Source organism: Thermobia domestica, chromosome 5, assembly GCF_964235325.1.
Source record: "Thermobia domestica chromosome 5, izTheDome1.hap1.1, whole genome shotgun sequence".
Classification (NCBI taxonomy): Eukaryota; Metazoa; Arthropoda; class Insecta; order Zygentoma; family Lepismatidae; genus Thermobia; species Thermobia domestica.
In genome coordinates, this window is record NC_137458.1 from 232,354,871 (window position 1) to 232,375,522 (window position 20,652).

Consider the following 20,652-nt stretch of genomic DNA (forward strand, 5'->3'; position numbering starts at 1 on the left):
TACATGGAGGAAAAAGTGAGGACATGGTAAAAACGCGAAGAAAGCTTTTGCATGACGACGGTCGTAGTCCGGAAAAATTTAAATGCTTGGATATGTTTCATGCTAGATCTCAGAAACTACGCATGGTTCAGCAATTAGCTCCGCTTTTGTTTGTGTTCATTTGTGCAAAAGCTTGCGAGTAGCGTTTGTTCCATCCTTCTAGCTCCATGATCATTGGCAGGTCTATATGGGAAAAATGGTTGCTTCCCTCGTTGCACCCACTATACCCAACGTCGAACTGAACCGAGGTATTAAGACACTCAATGTATCAGCAAAATGTCATTGGAATCCAATCCGAATTACGGAAGTTAATGTGTTTACAAGGTTGCGTTCATCTATCTATGCTATATAACCGAGACTCGAATTAGGGACACCATGCACCAGAGGTGAACGCTCTACCACTTTTTAGAAGTTAACTGATTTACCGAACTTTTCTCAGTAACTTAATTTCCTTATTTACCACTCTTTTACTTTATTTTACTCTTTTTCCATTAACTTTTTTTTTTTAAATAAACAGGGGTACGAACACAGAAACATCGAGGACAGTTAAAATTCGGAAAGTTCTCCCACCGAGAATCGAACCCGGCACCACGTACACCTAATGCACACGTGTTAGACCACCGAAGAGGGCTTACCACTGAGCCGCCGTAGCCATCTTAAATTATGATAATAGGTCATTATTCAAGTTGTTCCGAGCGATATGGCAAGAGGTATGTTAGAAATAAAACTAGAGAGGGGAAGAAAATATTACAAGTGATTGAATAAGTGGTCTACTACGTTAAAGCAGTGCTTTCCAATCTTTTTCTTTATTATTATTGACTGAGCGCCCACGACAGCGCGACTTACTGGTTACACTTTTTTATTAACAATAATATAAATTGCAGAAGTATAAGAACACAGTGTTTCAGTGATAGAGCATTCACCTCCTCTGCTAGGAGTCTCTGATTCAATCACAGGCAAAATGAGTTTGTGGTGAACAATATAGTGTCTGTGGGTTTTTTCGAGGTTCTCCCGTTTTCTCCCACATTCTTATTTCACTAGTTCTTTTGTTATCATTCGTTCTCATTAATTACCCATCTCCTTAGCCTAAAAGATGTATCGTGGGACGCAAAACTAGATATTTCATTTCATTTTAATAGTGTCAGAATATAGGTTTCTAGAGAAAGTAGTGCATCTATTAATATATATAGTGCTAACCATTGTTGTTGCCATTGAAGGCGTTGACTGGTACAGACTGGCTCAAAATTGATTTGAAATCATTATTAAATGCTTCGTGATTTTTAAATTTTAAAGTTTGGCGACACGCGCGATGAGGACTGCGTGACACAATACTGTGATGTGAAACACCAGCTTGAGAACTACTACGTTAAAGAAACAGCATTCGTTTCACCACACAACCAACATATTCAAGTAATATAAAAGACGGTTACCTTTGAGTCCCTTTTTAATCTTGGGGCAGACAGCGGATTTCTGGTTTTTCCCCCAAATCAAAAAGGGCCTCAAACAAAGGTAACCGTTTTACCACCGTAGAAGACATCAAAACAATGCGACGGCTTAACTTCGGAACACACCAAAACAGGACTTTCAGTGTTGTTTTCAGAACGGCAGGAGCGGTGGAACAAATGTGTGTGTTCTCAAGGAGCTCAGTTCGAAGGCGATTAAGAGTCTTCATCCCGGCGAAATTAAAATACCGTTAATTTTACAGTAATTATGTGATATCTTCAAATAGATAAAAGATGATTGAAATATGGAACAAGAGCTCCCTAGATAATATTATTTTACGTGAGGTACCGTTATCACAAGTCACCTAGTGGCTTTCCGTTTTCAGACGTTTAGAAACGCGAAAATAAATGCCGAAATTCAAAATGGCTCGAAATCGCGGTTTCTCATGTAAAATAGTATTGTCTAGAGCGCTCTTGTTCCACATTTCGATTATCTTTTATCTATTTGAAGATATCACATAATTACTGTAAAATTAGCGGTATTTTATTTTCGCCGGGATGAAGACTCTTAAGTGAATGTTTACCTATATTATCGTAATGAATAGTTACAACGGGACTTTTTTGACTGCTCCTTGATATAAAACAATTAGAAATTTGTCCAACCGTGTACTTTCAATTAGTAGTGTGATCACTGAGCTCATTCGTAGCTAACGGTTAGCGTACGCGCCTTTGGCGTAGGAGACCCGAGTTCGATTCCCGGTGGGAGCTCATGTGGGTCGGATTCCACGTTAATCAGTAGGTCCCCGTCTCATATAGCCTCGCTGCTGAACGGAACGTTAAATTCAGAATCAGCTCAACTCAATTCTTTGATCACTGACTTAACTGGCGGGGAATTGAACCGTCCTTATTCAGTGACAGTACAGGAGAATTGAATTACACTCATTTTCTTGGTGAACGTTCATTATTATTTTCGTCTGCCAGCTTGATTAATATTAAGCTTGTTTTCATCGGTTGAATTGAGAATCAGGCGAATCGAACCTGATACTTTCCGATTGAAAGTCAAACAAAGCTTCTCTCATATACGTACGTTACATACAGAAAGTATACCTACAGTACATACACATTTGTCAACAATCAATCAACTATGAACCGTGGGAATTTAAACTGAAGATAATCTTTCACATCTCAAGAACGAACGTTTAAACAGTCTCTGCACGCGGTGTTGTACTTCCGTTTTCCCACTATCAAAATTAGTTAAGTTGTACTGTAGATACTGACAACAGGAAGCAATGAGGTGGTTTAATTGAATAAGTAACTGTTAAATCGTAAGAATCTTATATATTAAAGCTTGCCAAGCTATAAAAAGAACTTTTCTCAGACAGAAAAAAAAGGAGAAAGATTGAAATAACCTTGGGTTTTGATTCATTTAGGCATCTGAAAGGACCTTGAGTTACCGGTAGATATTTAGCCTTTTTTTTTAAAGTTCTTTAAAAAAGACAATACCTTCTCTTAAGCATTATTTCTACCGCTACTTCAAGCATGCACGAGATGTTGAATCACGTTTTAATACTAGAATTGTTAATGTATCTCGATCTGATAAATAAAGAATAAAACAAGGCGCAGAATTTAAGTTTAAAAATTAAAGGCACACACAGACACAAGAAAACCTTGATTTTCTTTGTACGTTATTTCTTAACACTTTTCAAAAATTTCGCACGATCAACAAGTAACTGTAAATTATTATAATACTAAAACTAACCGTCACTGCTTACATTAACCTTAGTCCCCTGCAATTATTATTCTATACTTCTGGACAATCAGTTCCGTTCACTTTTTTATTGTTTATTTTTATACATGCTTCATTGTTATGTTTACATCACGCCCAGAAGTATACAGAAGAAAATAAATTTCCTTGGCAGTCTTAATTCTGACATAAATTACCTGCTATTATTAGTCATGTATAGAAATACCAATACAATAATGCTTCAACGAGAACAATTGTCAATATATTTCGTTAACTTCCGAACTATTGCCCCTTCTAAACATTATTTAAATAATCTATACAATTTATGATTTGTATATGTCATAGCAACACGTTTATTTTAAAATGGATATTAACATTACTCCTTTCTCCAAACGCAGTTATTTCAGATCATTAGAAACGCTCATGGCTAAAGTATCTTAGTCACAAAAAGAGCTATAGTCTACATATAAATTATTTGAATTTGACATGATTATACAGTACTTTCGCACAATTTGCTTTTCTTGAACTGAAAATGTCTTTATTAAGCTTGAAACTTAGATGCTGCATTAAAATTTAAGACATCTTGCTTGAAATGTTAGTCAAGGGCGCAGATTTCTCTGTAAATTTGGGGGGGGGGGGGCACTCAGACGCAGATGAGGATCTTAAGACAAATTGCATTCAAATTATGCCAAATATTGTATATTTATAAATACGCTAGGGGGCCCACATGAGCTTTGGGGGGCCCGGGCCTCCTGGCCCCCCAAAATCGGCGCCCTTGATGTTAGTTTAATGTGAATGCTTTTATCCACTGTAGGCTTAAAGTAAATTTTGCAATATGCCACATGTGTTTACGAAGTTATTTTGTGTATAAATTACATAAAATTGTTCTATTTTGATAAGATATAATGTATAGTTTTTTAAAGCATTTCGATCATCCCTATAGTTTGAGTTTAAAATCTAGCAAGAAGTAAAATGTGAATTTTCCATTCCTCTAATTAAAAATAATATATGCGACGACATTTTCCTTAAAAAGTGTGTTCCGTGTAGAAGCAATATGTCATATATTTTCGCTGAGAGGCTTCGGAGTTAAAATCAATGAAAAATAAAGTAGTTAACATCATCTCCGATGGTTTAGGAAATTCCATATTAACTTTCGTAATAATTATCAATTTTGATTATGTACAATGTCCAAAATGATTGTCGCATATCTATAACTGTCTTCTTGTAAGAATATAATTTGATAATGATTTTGCAGGGTACTTTTAATATTGATACTATGTGTATAATCGGGAAATTTATATTTGTGGTAAATTTCATAGGAAAAGAGTTATAAATACGAAAATTAGAATGAGTAAAACAAAATGTTGCTAAATGGACAAGAAAGTTTTATTTTCGTTTTATTGTTCTTATTTACCAATCTTTTGACATGAAATTTTCGAACAATACGTCTTTGCCAATTATACACATACTAACATTGTAAGAAATACCGGGTGACTTCGTTATCAAATTATATTCCTACAACAACATTTTATAGACATGCGACAATAATTTTGGACATGAGTGTACATGTACTTTGTTCCAAGTTTTCAGAATCCCTAGTGTTTGGAATTAATGTCAGGAACACTGGCGCAAATCCCGGGGGGAAGAGGGAGACATGTCCTTTCCAATTTTGGAACTGAGGGGGATTATCCCCTCAATAATCCGATTTGGGGATGTGTTTTTGGGGAGAAATTTGATGATTTTTGTCCGATTGCCACAAAGAAACGTGAGATGAAATTGATGTCTCCCAGAATAAGCCTCAAATCTGCCCGCCTCCCAATGTTGAAGACAACTTTGCTCCTCTGATCTTCCACAACATTGTTTTTCAACTTTATAAATATTTTGGACATCGCAAAAAAAAAAAAAAAAAAAAAAAAAATGAACGGTCTTACCCCGCGCCCTAATGTTGAAGACAGATTTGCGCCACTGGTCTGGAATCAGCATTGAAACTTCGCTACTCCCCATTTTTGTAAAAAAAAATATTCGATTTAAACACAATATAGTGTATTTTAAATGTTTATTGTGACTTTCACAGAATTTCCACTGCTTGGAGTTCAAGTTATTCAAAAATGAGGACATACTACTCACCGTCTGATATAAACAAAGAAAAAAATCCACGTTAACTTCCGAATAAAAAGAAAAAAGAAAAAAAAGTTCCTCAAATTTTCATAAAATAAATACTTCAGTTTTTATAATAAATGGTTCGAGATTAGAGATGTATATGTGTTTTGTTTAAGGTTAGAGGCTTATTCATATACTTTCGAGTTGAAGTTAGAAGGAAGAGGAAGAACCGCACTAGTTATTCACATATATTTATAAAGGGACTCTTGTAATTTGGGTTGAAAATCCCTGTTAGAGAGAAAAGTAAATGAAGTAAAATGACAATTAGAATTTTTTGTGTGCCAATGTAACTATAAGAGTACTAGAACTTAGAACTTGCTATTCTACTGATTGTTGCTGTTATGAGTTGCTATATTAGTAAGAAATGAATATTTTAGTTTAACGTAAAAGGATTATACTGATAGGCTAAAGAAACCAATAATAAGAGAATAACAATGGTAAAAGTGCTGAAATAACATCTTTCAGTTTTATGTCCAACGATTATGCCACTAGGATAGAGGAGACGGTAACGATGAGAAATGAATGAAGTGGTGGAGTGAAGAAAGTGGAAGAAAACGTGAGAACCCCAAGAAAATCCACTCACACGGTGGTTATCTACCACAAAACACGCTTAGCGCAAGCTTAAATCGAACCAGGGACCCTCCACACACCACAAGTGAACGCTCCACCACTGAGCCACCGCAGCCTCGGCCGAAATGAAGATCACACGGATGAAACAGGACAACTTCGAGAAAAATAATGGATTAGATTATTTTCACCTGAACCCTGCAAGATTTACGGCTGAATCAGCTTCGCTTTGCACTAGAGCTAAACATTCTTCCTGTGAACTACAATCTTCAATGTTATTACGATTTTAAAATACGTACTAGGCGTTTCTTATAATGATCACACCATCTAATTTGTGTGAACTTTATTTACCAGTAAATAACCCATAACTCATAGCTGATACTTAGAAAAATAATCTAAATCCGAAATGGAGTACTTGAAAATGTCCCGCAAGGTCATCAATTGCACCTAATTCAAGTCTTGGAACGCTAATGAAATATGACATCAAGTTTATTTGAAAATCTTCATATTTTAGAATCACTCTGTTATAAGTTTTGTTCATTTCTGTATTGCCAATAACGTATATACACAGGTTTTCACTAGCTGTGATAAAGTAGTGAAAATTGATAAAATATTTGACCCGGATAGACAAAACAAGTTAATAAAATGGTTATAATAATAAGCATTATTGTGATATTGTTACTATAATATTACTTCCAACAATATATCACAATCTGTAGAAACGATATTCTAATTATACATTCTGAATAGGATACCTTATTGACAGTCTGCAAAACTTTTCTTCAATTAAAAACTGTACTCATGAATAAATGTGATAAACTCTCCATTCGGAAGTTGTAATTAATTGTGAATTAGTCGTATGTCGAGAAAATTCCTAATATCAAGGTTAGTTTTCTACTATTTAGAGTTTACTTGTGTATTTTGTTTTTCAAAACAAATAGGTTATGATCTCTTTTCTGTACATTTCTATTACCGTCATTTGGTGAATACAGAACATGTGTTTCAGTAGAAAGTGGGATGGATTTTTATGCGTTCCACACAATAATATTTGCACGCTTGTGTGCATAAACAGAAGTGCATTTGAATTGCGATAAAGCACGCTGTTTGCACTCAAGCGTTCAAATCGGACAGCAGAGGTGTTATTCGATAATTAAATGCTGGTTTTGGTCCATAGTTATGACATCCTTTTTATGTTAAATTTATAATCATACATGTCTGTAGATTATAGCCTCTGATTATAAAGTATAAATGTCAACTGAAATTATCCATAAAATTAGTCAATTTTTCAGTGCTTTCACATCCTCATTAGATTTAAGTAGATAGGCTATAAACTTCGCTAACAATATTTTAATAGTAAAAATATAAAACAACGCCAGCAGCAATAACAAAAAAATGAAACTTCGCAGCAATCAGACAACACTGTACCCTCGGCATATGTTCTCCGTATAGTGCGAGAGATGACACTGGTAGAATTTCATGGATGGAGTTGACGACCGGGACACACGCTCGCGTTCTATTGGGTGGTGAAATTGGTAGATCTAGGTCAAGCGTCACAATTCTTTGCGATCACTATAGCGGCATTGCCAATAGACCCAACAGTGGGAAATGTTACACTAACCAACTCCCAACGTTGGCTGTATGCTGGCCACATTATCTAGCATTTCCCAACCAACTAAATTCGCAAAGTAAACTCAAGGAAAGAGTTGATATCGTGATTGGGAAAGTGGAAAGACGAAACTGTTAGATAAATGACCGCCAATTGAGTTGACTTGAGTTGATTTTGAGTTTAACGTCCCTTTCAGCAGCGAGACTATATGAAACGGAACCTACTGATTAACGTGGAATCCGAACCACATGAGCTCCCACCGAGAATCTAATGACGGCCAATTGTTGTTGGCCAACATACACTGTAAACTACGTTGGGCCAACGTATTTTTAACTTTGTTTTTGCAGTTCTCAACTTCTAAAACATTGCCGACCATTTGTCTACCTAGAACTTACCAAGTATGTTGCTGCAAATATAATTGAATGCTAGAAATTCAGATTAGGTTATCTCCATTCATAGTTCTCTAATCGAATTTTAGATAATTTACAGCCGCTAGTAGATTGCCTTCGGATCTATGAAAATTTCAAGCCCGTGTTTGCAACATATGCCGAAAGGCGAAACTTAATCATCAGGATTTCAATATATATTGCCTACAATATAAGACTATCTTGTGTCGAAAAGGTGTTGTGAAACAGATATCTCGTCTCATAGTCTATAGGTGTGTTTTTATTGGAAGAGCTCAGTCTCGTCTGATATCTCGTTACAAATATTCTGTTTCGTCACGTCTCGAGGGCAATCCTATGGTTCACAACCCATATTATACTTCAGGTCCACTTATCAAGTAACTTCTCAACTGAAGCGGGGCCTCAAATTTCAAACATAAAACAGAAGTGACTCTCTTTGTTTCTGAAGTCTTTATGTATAACTGTAGTACCACAAATAAGAGGGTATATCATCGTCCATTTTTCAATTTTCACTTCATTTTTCGTGTTTTGCGTTTCCCTACAACATCGAGGTTATAAAAAGTCATGATTTTCTGTTAATATGAACTCCAGACCACGACCGGAATTGAATCCGGTACAATTGGAGAATGCAGAGACCATCATGCATGTTCAACCTTCACCACTCTGTTTCGCCTTCAAGGGAGGTCCATTCTTTTAGATAGGAAACTTACTTCAAGAGTTTGCTAGCTCACTACTATATTTTCACCCTTTTGAAAGTGTCACAAAAAATAACCAGTTACATTGACCAGTTATTTATTTCTCTACGTAATTTAAATACTTGAAAAATAACATTGAAATATTTAGTATCGTTGAGACGCTCCTCATTGTCAAAAGATACAATACATACGTGGTATTATGACGACGTAATCTGAGGCTACCAACTACTCAACGACGAAGAATGAGGCAACATTCAATACCTTATTGAATAGTAATTTCTAAGTACCAGGAAATTGTGGAAGCCAATTGGAAAGTTTTGTTCTTTTTCGCAATATTTTGAAAAAAAAAATGAAAATGGTGGATACATATAAATTGTCCCAAAATGTTCTAATTTTCTTTTATTTTTCCAGCTTGTCGGTGTCGCCGCTCTTGTGGCTGTTGCGCAGGCGGGTCCGAAGACCGAAAGCTACTTCACACAACCATACTACACTACAACAGCTGGTTTCAAGGAAGTGCCATACAAAAAGGTAATTTAGTTTACTAAGGTTATGCTAATAATATAATAAAGTGTGGAAGAACAGGTCGTGAAGGACTTTGAAACAAAAGATGGTGAACGTTGAAGTTAAGTGATGTTAGTCAGTAAATCGATTCTTACCAACGTTGCATTTGGCTTTCTATCCCATGCTAACCATTAATTCAATTACATACTGTATCTTCTTCAAGTTGCTGAGTCAATGTCAAAAAACTTGAGAATTCACAGGGAATCAAACCTTGAACTACTTGAGATGGACAAGAGAGGTCTATTACGCAACGTGACAGCTTTAAATAAATTGCGTATAGACCTAATTTAGTAACACCAGTGCACTTAAAATGAGTATGAAAATGCTGCGTTTTGAACCGTATCATAAAAGAGTATACCATCGAACACTTTTTAAGAAGACCGTCTCTCTAGAAGACCGATCGACTTTAGATGAAAATTTTGGCTGATAACTTCAAAGAAGTCCACCATATATTTAAAATATATTAGTTACTTTAGTCTTCGCTAAATCAAAATTCTAAACTCACAATTATTATAATTTATAATTTTGTACGTAAGTACCCAACAGAATATATTACTAAATGCTACAATATTATATTAACGTTTAACGAGAGAGAGAGAGAGAGAGAGAGAGAGAGAGAGAGAGAACAAGAAAAAAAAAAGACGTTATAAAATAGACGATTTGAACATAGCTATATTTTTCCGTAACTCAGTGAAGCCGAAACACAAGCGAGCATCATTAATCCCGATTGGCTTCACTCTCTTTTCCGCCATTAATGTTCGCTCAAAACATTAGGTTCTCCGTATGTAAACATGTAGTGTTTATTGCATTTATTTTTATTTAAATAGTCGCTTTAACGTTCAAAATGATTACATGCGTAGCTTATTGGCTTGTGTTCATTACCTTCAATAGGGCTCGTGTGCCTACTCCTGTTGATATTCGCACTTACTCGGGCTCGGACTCTCATTCTCCAATGAGAATCGGGCTCATTAGCCTCCTTGTAGCTCGCGATCACTAATTTCGTTGGGGCACACGTTTACTTGGACTTGGGCTCATTACACTCAGTGAGGCTCGGGCTTACTACCATCAGTGGGCTCGTGCTTAATGACATCAGTGGGATTTGCACTGATTTGTGTTCATGTTCATTACTTTCAGTGAGGCCAGTGCTCATTATTCTTGTTGAATCACACTTACTCGGGCTCGGACACACATTTTTCAATTAGAATTGCACTCATTAGCCTACTTGAAACTCGCGCTCAGTAATCCCTTTTCGGCACGCGCTTACTTGGGCTAAGGCCCCTACGCTCAGTGAGACTCGAACTCATTAATTTCAATTGGATCCGTGCTCACTAGCACTCGATCTCGCTTCCCTATACTGATTCTGGGCTCTCAATCATTAATGGAGCTGGAACTCACTGACGTCAGTAGGGTTTACTCTTATCTGGGGTTGGGTTCATTAACTTCAGTGGGGCTCGAGCTCACTATTCTCATTGAAGTTCAAGTTTACTTGGACTCAGACTCACATCCTGTAATGAGACTAGCAGTCACTAGGCTCCTGGCGCTCGCGCTTATTAATTTTGATCGGGCACATGCTCATTTAGAGTCGGGCTTACTACACCTCAGTGGGACTCGCCTTCACCAATCTCAATTGCATTCACACTCAAACTCACTATTTTCATCTGAGCTCGGGCTCACTACCCTCAACGGGACTCGCGGTTACTATCCTCTATTTGACTTATTCTCAATTGGGCTTACACGCAAAAAAAATCTCGTTCGGACTTGGAATCATTACCTTTAATGGAGCTCGGATTCATTATCTTCTGTGAAACTCACGCTTTTGGGCAGGAGCTCACTAAAACGAATGGGTTTTGTAATGGGGCTCACTTCCGATTGTTTGCTTTATTTTCAAGAAATAACACGCAAGATATTGGAGCTTCTAATTTTAACTTACGGACCATTTATTACAAGTTGAGTCAACAAAGATGGCGTGGCGAAGCAGTGACGTATGGTTTCATGAATTTGAAGTATGAGCACATATCCTCTATTTTATAATGTCCTCGGGGGGAAAAACGTTCAAAGATGGAACATACACCAAACGAAAGAATAAAATGATATATGACAGAGTAAAAAGGCCCATGCGTAGTTTTCTAGAACATTGAGAGGAGAGGAGGAGACTTATTTTGTAAACCTAAAATTGATGCTGAACGAGTACCACGAGATTTGTTAGGATGAAACGGATACTGAAGTATACCATCATGTAACTCTTCAGTATGACACTACCAAGACCACAATTCGAACTATGAGCTTAATTTTATATTTATTTGAAATATTGTCCAAAGATAACACGTAATTTCAGTTGATAAATCACCTTGACGTGAACAACATGATATGCTTAAGGATAAACTATGATAACATAGGTTACAAAAAATCTTTTATGCACGTGCGAATGTGGATCGCAAGTGGGAAAACGTATTTTCTCATATGGATCCATATTCACAACACATATTCATCAATGAAGGGCGCTATTTTGTGTATCGTCCGAGGACACTCGATATGACTCTGGATATGTGGCTGCTTGTAATCTCAGTAGTCATGTATCTATTTCATGTTGGAGTTTGCTTTCCAGTCATGGTGCAGCTTCACAGAATTCAAGGGCAGTTGGGCAGTGCTCGATACTTACACATCATGGTGCCATCAGTATGAGTACTTCAATCTCATTATATTCAGTTCCAGCAAGACCAGTTCTCAATATATACTTCCCGCGTGGTTCAAGAATAGTTCGCATGGCAGCTTGAGATCAATTTAATTGACTGGCAGTCTCAATCCCATAGAAATTATACGGTAGAAGTGAAGCGTACTCTAAGGGATAATTGGTCTGAGGCAGATCCACCAGAACTTCGGGTGACCTGTGTGGCCTTATTTCGGAGCCATGGCTGGAGGTAGGGAAAGGAGATAGATTTGTCGGCGATCTAATAGGTTCCATGCCCAAAAGAAAAGTACGTGTATTAAATACAGAAGGGTCTTAGACAAAATATTGTGCCGGTGCTGTGTCATCAGTTATAGCTCAGAATATTAAATAAATAAATGTAATCAAATGGGGATGGAACTGATGCACAACACGGTACTTAACTGTAAAATTGTGGTTGAATTTAAATAAAATTCAAATGTTTTTAATTTAGAAAATGACTAGTTGGGGGAAAAGGGTGAGAGAAAGAGAAAGGTTGTAATTAAAGAATAGGAATGAGCACTAGCCTGATGTATCCAATGAAGCTGGCGTCGTCCTGGTCATCTGGGATGAATATCTGGAGAAGTCTGGATTAGCTGGTGACAGTCAACATCTGGATCTTAATCCTGTTGAACTGCAAGGGGCGTCGATAAGCGTCTTATGATAATGTCCTTTTACATTCCCATTCTACTAATCGTAACTAACAAATGTATCTGTGGCGATGAACCAGCAGAATGGTATTCTTTGAACTTGGAGTCGGTGGTCCTCCAATGGTGGGATCCGCTTCTCTCCGATGATCCTGCACCTCTCTTGATCGCGTGTCGAATACCCCTTGTTGTTCTGTTCCTCCTAGTTTTGTCCAACTCAAGAATGATGACTTAATCGGGAAGTATCAGGCTGTGCTCGAAGGTATGCGGAAAGGAAAGAAGGAAGCTAGTCGAGTTTATTTAACAAATATGCATTTACAACAAGTGTCTGAGAATGTACACTTCTAGTCAAAGTTTTCTTCAATAAGTTTCCAAAAGTTCATGCTTCCTTATATCAAATACACAGTCACTTCATTTCCAATAGACAGATACTTCACACCCCCTCCTCGAAATCAAAATACACGAAAATTTTAATTTTCCGTAGTAGAAAAAGAAAAATAAAAATATTGAAGAAAGTCAAAAAAAAAATTTGTTCGTTAAAGGTAAGAGAGTTCTTTGTGTAACATATTGTTTGTTTTGAATTAATCCTTGACCACAAAAGTACAAAATGCTGAATGTGCGTTCCTGAAACAGTTCATATAGTTCAGTAGGTTGACCTGAAGATATGACGACAGCGTCTCTGGGAAAATGGAAAATAAGAAAAAGAAAAATAAACATTAGTGCTTGCATAATATCATTGTGAGTGACATGTGTTAGTTTGGAGTTCCGTTAAGTGCTCAGGGAAGGGAAATGAAAGGTAGGAATAATACTAAATTTAATTATCACTTACACAGATTATCAAAACTTAGATGCGTATAATAAAAAATCATAATCAAATAAATAAATATTTCATAATCCAATGTAGACCTCTATATATATATATGTTCCTCTAATGCAGAAAATAACATCAATATCACACGTGACTAATACGCGAAAAGAAAAAAAAACGGTGTAATACTATCTAGCTAACCAAAGATAGTAAAGTTAGACTGCACAAGAAGGGTACTGATTTCAGTTTGAGAAAAATGAGCTTTAAGTTATTTAGGCTTAAAGCGTCCGTAGACTGGAAAAGAATTCCAAGATATGGTTATAGCCCCATATACTGGCTGTAATCAAACTATATGAAATCAGCACGAGAGAACTATTCACCACATATAACCTACAACCCTAACTAACATATAAATTATTCTTATCTTCATCTTCTTTCTTCTTAAATATTGTCCTCTTCGGGCATCGAATACTGGACATCTAAAGGATGGAGCATGGTTCTTGCGATCTTGATTTCAATCTTCTTACATCTTCTTAATATATCCATCGAAATATCTATCCATATACGTGTCGTTGGTTTTCTTCATTCTTCACATACTCACATTTGAAAAAAAATAAAAGTAAGAAACTTCTGTAGTGATACGCTGTCCAATCAAACGAAATGGTACAATTCTTGAAGATACTAACATGTTCCAAAATTCGAAGTATTCCAAGTTTCAAAGTGTTCTAAGTTTTCGAAGTTTACCACCGGTGGATTTGGATGCACAAATCAAAACCAAGATAAACTAACTTCCAAGCGTGGCCAGTGCTAAAAGAAAGTTCATCATCCATCTACAAGGTGTTCCTATGCACAATCCAATCTTCAAGAAAAGTAATCCACATACAAGTTACGTACGGACAGACGGACTAACAGATTCTTCATCAATGGGAAAATATATGGGGAGTAATCGCTGATAAATGTCCCAATTCTCTCTATCATAAACACAAAATACGACACGGTTTACGTCATCAAGATGTTCCTCTAAAAATATTCTTGTTGTAGCCAAGGCAATTTTGGCAGCTTCTAACTTCGGAAATTTAAATGCTCCAGTTGAAATATTAGGTAATACAATTGTAGATAGGTCATTCTCCAACATCACTTTAAAACAATTTTTGTACGTCTCTCGTAAAATCTTCTTGTCTGAATTCCGTGGTCCACATGTCATAATTACATAATTAGCTGGTAGACGATAACCATTGGCAATCTTCGCTTCTCCTGGCTTCAATGATGATATGGTCAAACATTCTTCTAAAAATTCAGATCCAGCTGCGTCTTGAATGGCTTTGTCTGCACCACCTAAAGGAGTTAAGGTTTCATTCGTTGGATTTACTAAGGCATCTGCTTTTATATCCACTATGTTACCTTTATAAATACTAATCTTCTGATTGATGGCAGTATTACAGGCAAATTTCGGTTTTTCTTCTGTAGAATTCTTCCCTATAGTTGCCCACGTTGGTAGATTTTCGGCAATTACAACATCCTTAATATGAAGAGAAGGGATGAAAATTTCTTCTTCCAAACATTGTTTCCTGGGGTTGAAAATCTCTTCAGTTGGTGGTCCTTGATGGTCTTCGCGTCTCGTCTTCTTCTTTTTCATCGTATGGTCTTCCGTGCAGACGTTGATAGGCATCTCTTCGTCAGAGTCTTCAAGGTGGTCTTCCTCTTCCGGGTTTTCCTTCTCATAAAACTTCTTCAATCTCTGAACTGCTATGCTGTCTATCTTGTAAGATCCTCGGGCGGTCTTATACTTAACAAAATATGAATTTGGATTTTCCACACGTTCAATTATGCCTGGACCAATAAACTTTCCGCTAAATGCTTTGGCGTGACCTTTTTTTCTTGTGGTGTCTAATATCCAAACTTTTTCTCCTTCTTTAAAAGCAGGTTTCGTATGTCTCTTGTCAAAAAATTTTGTCGCCGTTTTATGACGTTTGTAAAGATTTTCTTGCGCTTTATCTCTAATCTCTTGTAATTGCTGTAAACGAATGGCATTTTCTTCGTATTGACACGGGGTATTTAAAATTGCCTGATGAAGTAACCTAGGTTTGAAGCCAAAAAGACATTCAAATGGTGAAATTTGAGACGATAAATTCTTGGTGACGTTAAGCGAAAAAACTATGGGCTGTAATAAGTCAATCCATTCTCCTAAATCCTTGTCACATAAAGCTGATTTCAATCGTTGTTCTATGTTTCTAATACTAATTTCACAAACACCATTACTGTAATGCCCATGTACATTTACAAAACGCATGTTAGCACCAATCATAGCACATAATTCTTTAAATAGTCCACTAGTGAATGCACTGCCTTTGTCTAAGACAATTTCATAAAAAATTCCAAACTTTAAAATTACTTTATGATAAAGAAATGAAGCCAAAGTACTTGCTGTAACATCAGGAAGGGAATCTGCAATTATGTATCTAGTACAACTGTCTACTACAACTATCATATATTTGTGATTTAACATATTATTGGGGGAATAATTCCCAGCTACATCTATGTGGATGCGATAGAAAGGGGGAACGGAGGGATAAGTAAGCAATGTACCATACGGAGAACCAATTTTCGATTTCGATACTTGACAAATCGTACATTCTTTACACTTCTGATATATATATTTCTTCATGTTGGGAAAATACACTGTTTTTACTAACATATCATAGGTTTTAGAATAACCAGAATGAGATGATCCCAATGCTGACGTATGACAAGCATTAAAAACTTTATAACGCAAAGAAGTAGGAACTGCAACTAAAAATATTATACCTTGAGAAGTTTTCTGCTTTCTATACAAAATTCCATCTTTAATAGTAAAATATAATGCTTGGCGTTCTATTTTAGAATTTCTATTTTCTTTCTGTTCCAACCAAGAAAAAATATCTTTAAAAAACGGATCTTTACGCTGTTCTGTTGCCAGATTTGGCTCATTTAAAATTGAAAATGAATTTGTGGTCTGAGTAAACAAAATTTTCGGATCTTCTTGATTCTTTTTCTCGTCTTCCAAATCTCTAGGGGGGTTAGAAAAACGTGAAATGGCGTCTGCCTCTACGTTACTGGAGCCACTGATATGTGAAATAGTGAAATTATACGATTCGATCTCACTCAACCATCTAGAAATCTTACTTACATTCTTTGTTTGCTTCAAATAAATTAAACTATGACAATCTGTCTTCAAATAAAAATGACGTCCTAAAAGAAAATACCTAAATGAACGTAATGAGTACAATAATGCTAGTAATTCAAGCTGATAAGGGTGTAGTCTTCTCTCGCTAGGAGACGTTGCACGACTACAATAACTAATGGGAACTAGATTTGTGTCGTCAGGTGAATTTTGTGGTTGTTTGATTAGTCCAGAAAGAGCGAGTTTGCTGGCATCAAAATAGAGATACAGAGGATAATCAGGCTTGTACCTCATGAGACAAGGTGCTGAAATGATGGCTTGTTTAATATTATTGAATGCTTTCTCCTGTGCGTCCTTCCAACGAAAAGGAGCGTCTTTTTTTAACAAAGAAAGTAACGCTTCTGCTAATTGACTAAAATTAGGTAAATACGAACGAACGAAAGAAGCCAATCCTAAAAAACTTTTAACTTGTTTCTTTGTTTTGGGACGTTGATAGTTGGAAATTGAGTTAATTATTCGTTTCGAAATAGACAAACCATCTTTACTAACAGTGTGACCTAAAACATCTAATGAAAAATATCCCAATTTTGTTTTTTCTGGGGAAAGCTTTAAACCAATTTCTTTTATTCTTTGAAGCAACATACGAGTTAACTGCAAAATTTCATCAAAACTATCACTAGACCAAAAATAATCGTCAACATAGGCAAATATTTTATCTTGTGGAAGACCTTCTAAGGTGAGTTTCACTAATCTGTTCATACCACTAGTAGATGTCTTGACACCCTGAGGCAAAAAATTAAAATGGTACGATCCCACGCCCGGAATCGAAAAAGCTGTAATAGGTTTAGATTCTTCAGTGAGGGGAATATTAAAGAAAGCTCCAAAAACGTCGCTAGAACATAGATATTTGCGTCCTGCCAAATTAGTCAAAATATCCTGGATAGGAGGAACCGGAAAACTGTCATTAACCATTTTTTTGTTCAAAAATCTCCCGTCTTGTATAAATCTATACTGTCCATTCTTCTTTTTAACAAGCATTACCGGAGAATTATACGGACTAATACTAGGTTCAATGATCTTACTTTTCAATAAAATATCTACTTGTTTTTTGATCTCATCCCGTAGATGAAATGGTATCGAAAATTGGGGTCGATTTACTGGGATATTGTCTACTAATTCAATTTTATGCTTATATCCTTTAGCACAACCATAATCAAATTCATTCCAAGAAAAACTAGAATAAAATTCCTCTACTAAATCATATAATTGCTGCTGTTGATGTGGCAACAATTCAGGGTTAACATTTACTCTATATTTATCATAACCTTCAGGAAAAGATTTCGTATCTGCTGCATTAACTTGATGAACCTTATTATTAGTGCTATTTTGTTTCTTAAAGTTGGTATTACTGATAACATTTTCGGCAGAACCCAAAACAACATCTTTTTTCAAGTAAAGTTTACTTTTGGTAGGATTAATCACAGATATTACCGGATGAATTTCGTCTACAACTGATTTACGCACAAAAATTTCTGCCTGCGTATCTATTAACTCATTGGGAACTAATAAATTGCGATTTCCTGCAAGATCATTTACTTTTTTCAATGTAACTTGAACACTTGAATTTGGAGGCAAAACAACAGAGCGAGCCACTAAAAATTGAGGTTTATATAATTTTGCTATATGGTTAGAAATTTCTTCAAAAGATACGTATGGCGGCAATTCAATTCTTGGAGGAATACCAAATTTAACAAAACTAAAAGAATTCTTATTGTGATCAACCATTGCAAGATGACTTTTCAAAAAATCTTGGCCAATTATGCTATTATACGGAAAATTATTATACACTCGAAAAGGATGCGTAAAATACTGTCCTCCTAATTTAAATTTCACTAAAGCGATTTGATCACTTCCTTGAGAATTTCCAGTGATACCACGAATAAAAGTAGTTCCTTTGAGTATTTTATGCTTATTGCTTAAACTATTACCAGAAATTAAGCTGACAGTGCTGCCTGAATCCAATAGAAATAAATGCGGCTTATTATCAATATATGCTTTAACATGAGGCAAATCAGCTTCATATTGAATAGGAACATAATATCGCTTACTATTTCTAACATTATTACACATATTATTGTCTACTTTATTCCCATTATTCGATTTAACATTCTCATTTACATTGACAGAAGCATAAGGCAACGGATAAGCAAAAGATGGAGAGGATTCATGAATAGGATTTCTTCGCTCCAAACGCGAATGCTCATAAGATTGTATACACACAGATTTTCCTTTGTGTGCGTGAGAAACTTTCGCGAGCGCTGTTCTTTGCACAAGATCTTGTAACTGGACTTTGATACCGTCTAACTGAGCTATCAATGTATTTTTTTCTTCAGGCTGACTTACAATTTCATTTTCGTTCTGAATATTAACATCTAAAGTATTTTCTTTTTGCTGTATAGCATTATTACTAACAGGATGTATATTGTATTCGTTTGTTATTGCCAAGGACTTCAATTGCTGACTACGCATGCTGACAAGAAAATTAACTCTTTCCTCTAGACCTAAGGACTTTGCTAACTCAATAACAGTCTTATACGATTTTCTTACAACTACAGAATAAAATGAAGGCAATAACCCATCGATTATCAAGTTAAGTTGTTCGGTCACTGGCATCTTCGGATCGTACTCGAGTATTAATTTCCACTTATGAAAAATGTAATCTAAGACAGATTCAGAATTTAACTGCTCTCTATTTCTCATTTCTTGCTCTAAAACTTGCGAAACTATATTATCTTCATAAGCCTCTATTAATTTCTTCTTAATCTGTACATACATGAGATTATCATATTCTGCGGTCGATTGTAAAGCTAGCAGATAAGCACGAGCCCCGTTTTCTAAACAATACGGCAACAAATGACGTTTCTGTACATCACGTAGGTTATGAAGGACAGAAAAATCCTCAAAATGACTAAAAAACGACTGAACTGACTCGTTCAATTTGCCGGAAAATTTGGGGGGTTCTACTAAACGATCTATAGCAGAAGACATAACACTAGTATTCTCCATTATATCTATTTTCAAAATCACACTTATAATAAATATCTTACACTACTATATATATATATCCAACACCACAAAGAAAAACAAAATATAATAACTTGGCAAAATTTTCTCTTCTCACCCATTTATCATTCGATTAAGAAACAGAAAAAAAAATTTACTCTAACAGAGCAAATGAATAAAGTAGCGAGGGTGGGCGGGTGGGTTAAAAATAACTCTACTTAATTTCTCTCGACAAACTATAAATTACACAGTACAAATTACTCAAAATTTGGGATCTTAAAGCATCTACCGAATATTTAGAATCTTAATTTATCGAAATTTTAGGATCGTAACAAAGGCGTAAGCCTCACAACATCTCCACCATGTGCCGGTGCTGTGTCATCAGTTATAGCTCAGAATATTAAATAAATAAATGTAATCAAATGGGGATGGAACTGATGCACAACACGGTACTTAACTGTAAAATTGTGGTTGAATTTAAATAAAATTCAAATGTTTTTAATTTAGAAAATGACTAGTTGGGGGAAAAGGGTGAGAGAAAGAGAAAGGTTGTAATTAAAGAATAGGAATGAGCACTAGCCTGATGTATCCAATGAAGCTGGCGTCGTCCTGGTCATCTGGGATGAATATCTGGAGAAGTCTGGATTAGCTGGTGACAGTCAACATCTGGATCTTAATCCTGTTGAACTGCAAGGGGCGTCGATAAGCGTCTTATGATAATGTCCTTTTACATTCCCATTCTACTAATCGTAACTAACAAATGTATCTGTGGCGATGAACCAGCAGAATGGTATTCTTTGAACTTGGAGTCGGTGGTCCTCCAATGGTGGGATCCGCTTCTCTCCGATGATCCTGCACCTCTCTTGATCGCGTGTCGAATACCCCTTGTTGTTCTGTTCCTCCTAGTTTTGTCCAACTCAAGAATGATGACTTAATCGGGAAGTATCAGGCTGTGCTCGAAGGTATGCGGAAAGGAAAGAAGGAAGCTAGTCGAGTTTATTTAACAAATATGCATTTACAACAAGTGTCTGAGAATGTACACTTCTAGTCAA

At 36.0% G+C, this 20,652-nt stretch overlaps 1 protein-coding gene across 1 annotated transcript in view; it reads left to right on the plus strand.

The window, feature by feature from the left end:
- The window catches only part of LOC145685433 (uncharacterized), a 130,777-nt gene that overhangs the window by 78,015 nt on the left and 32,110 nt on the right, over positions 1 to 20,652 (plus strand). The window contains exon 2 of the mRNA XM_081757826.1: positions 9,069 to 9,185. Within this exon, the coding sequence (XP_081613952.1) occupies positions 9,069 to 9,185 (117 nt within the window). The remainder of the gene's footprint in view (positions 1 to 9,068; positions 9,186 to 20,652) is intronic.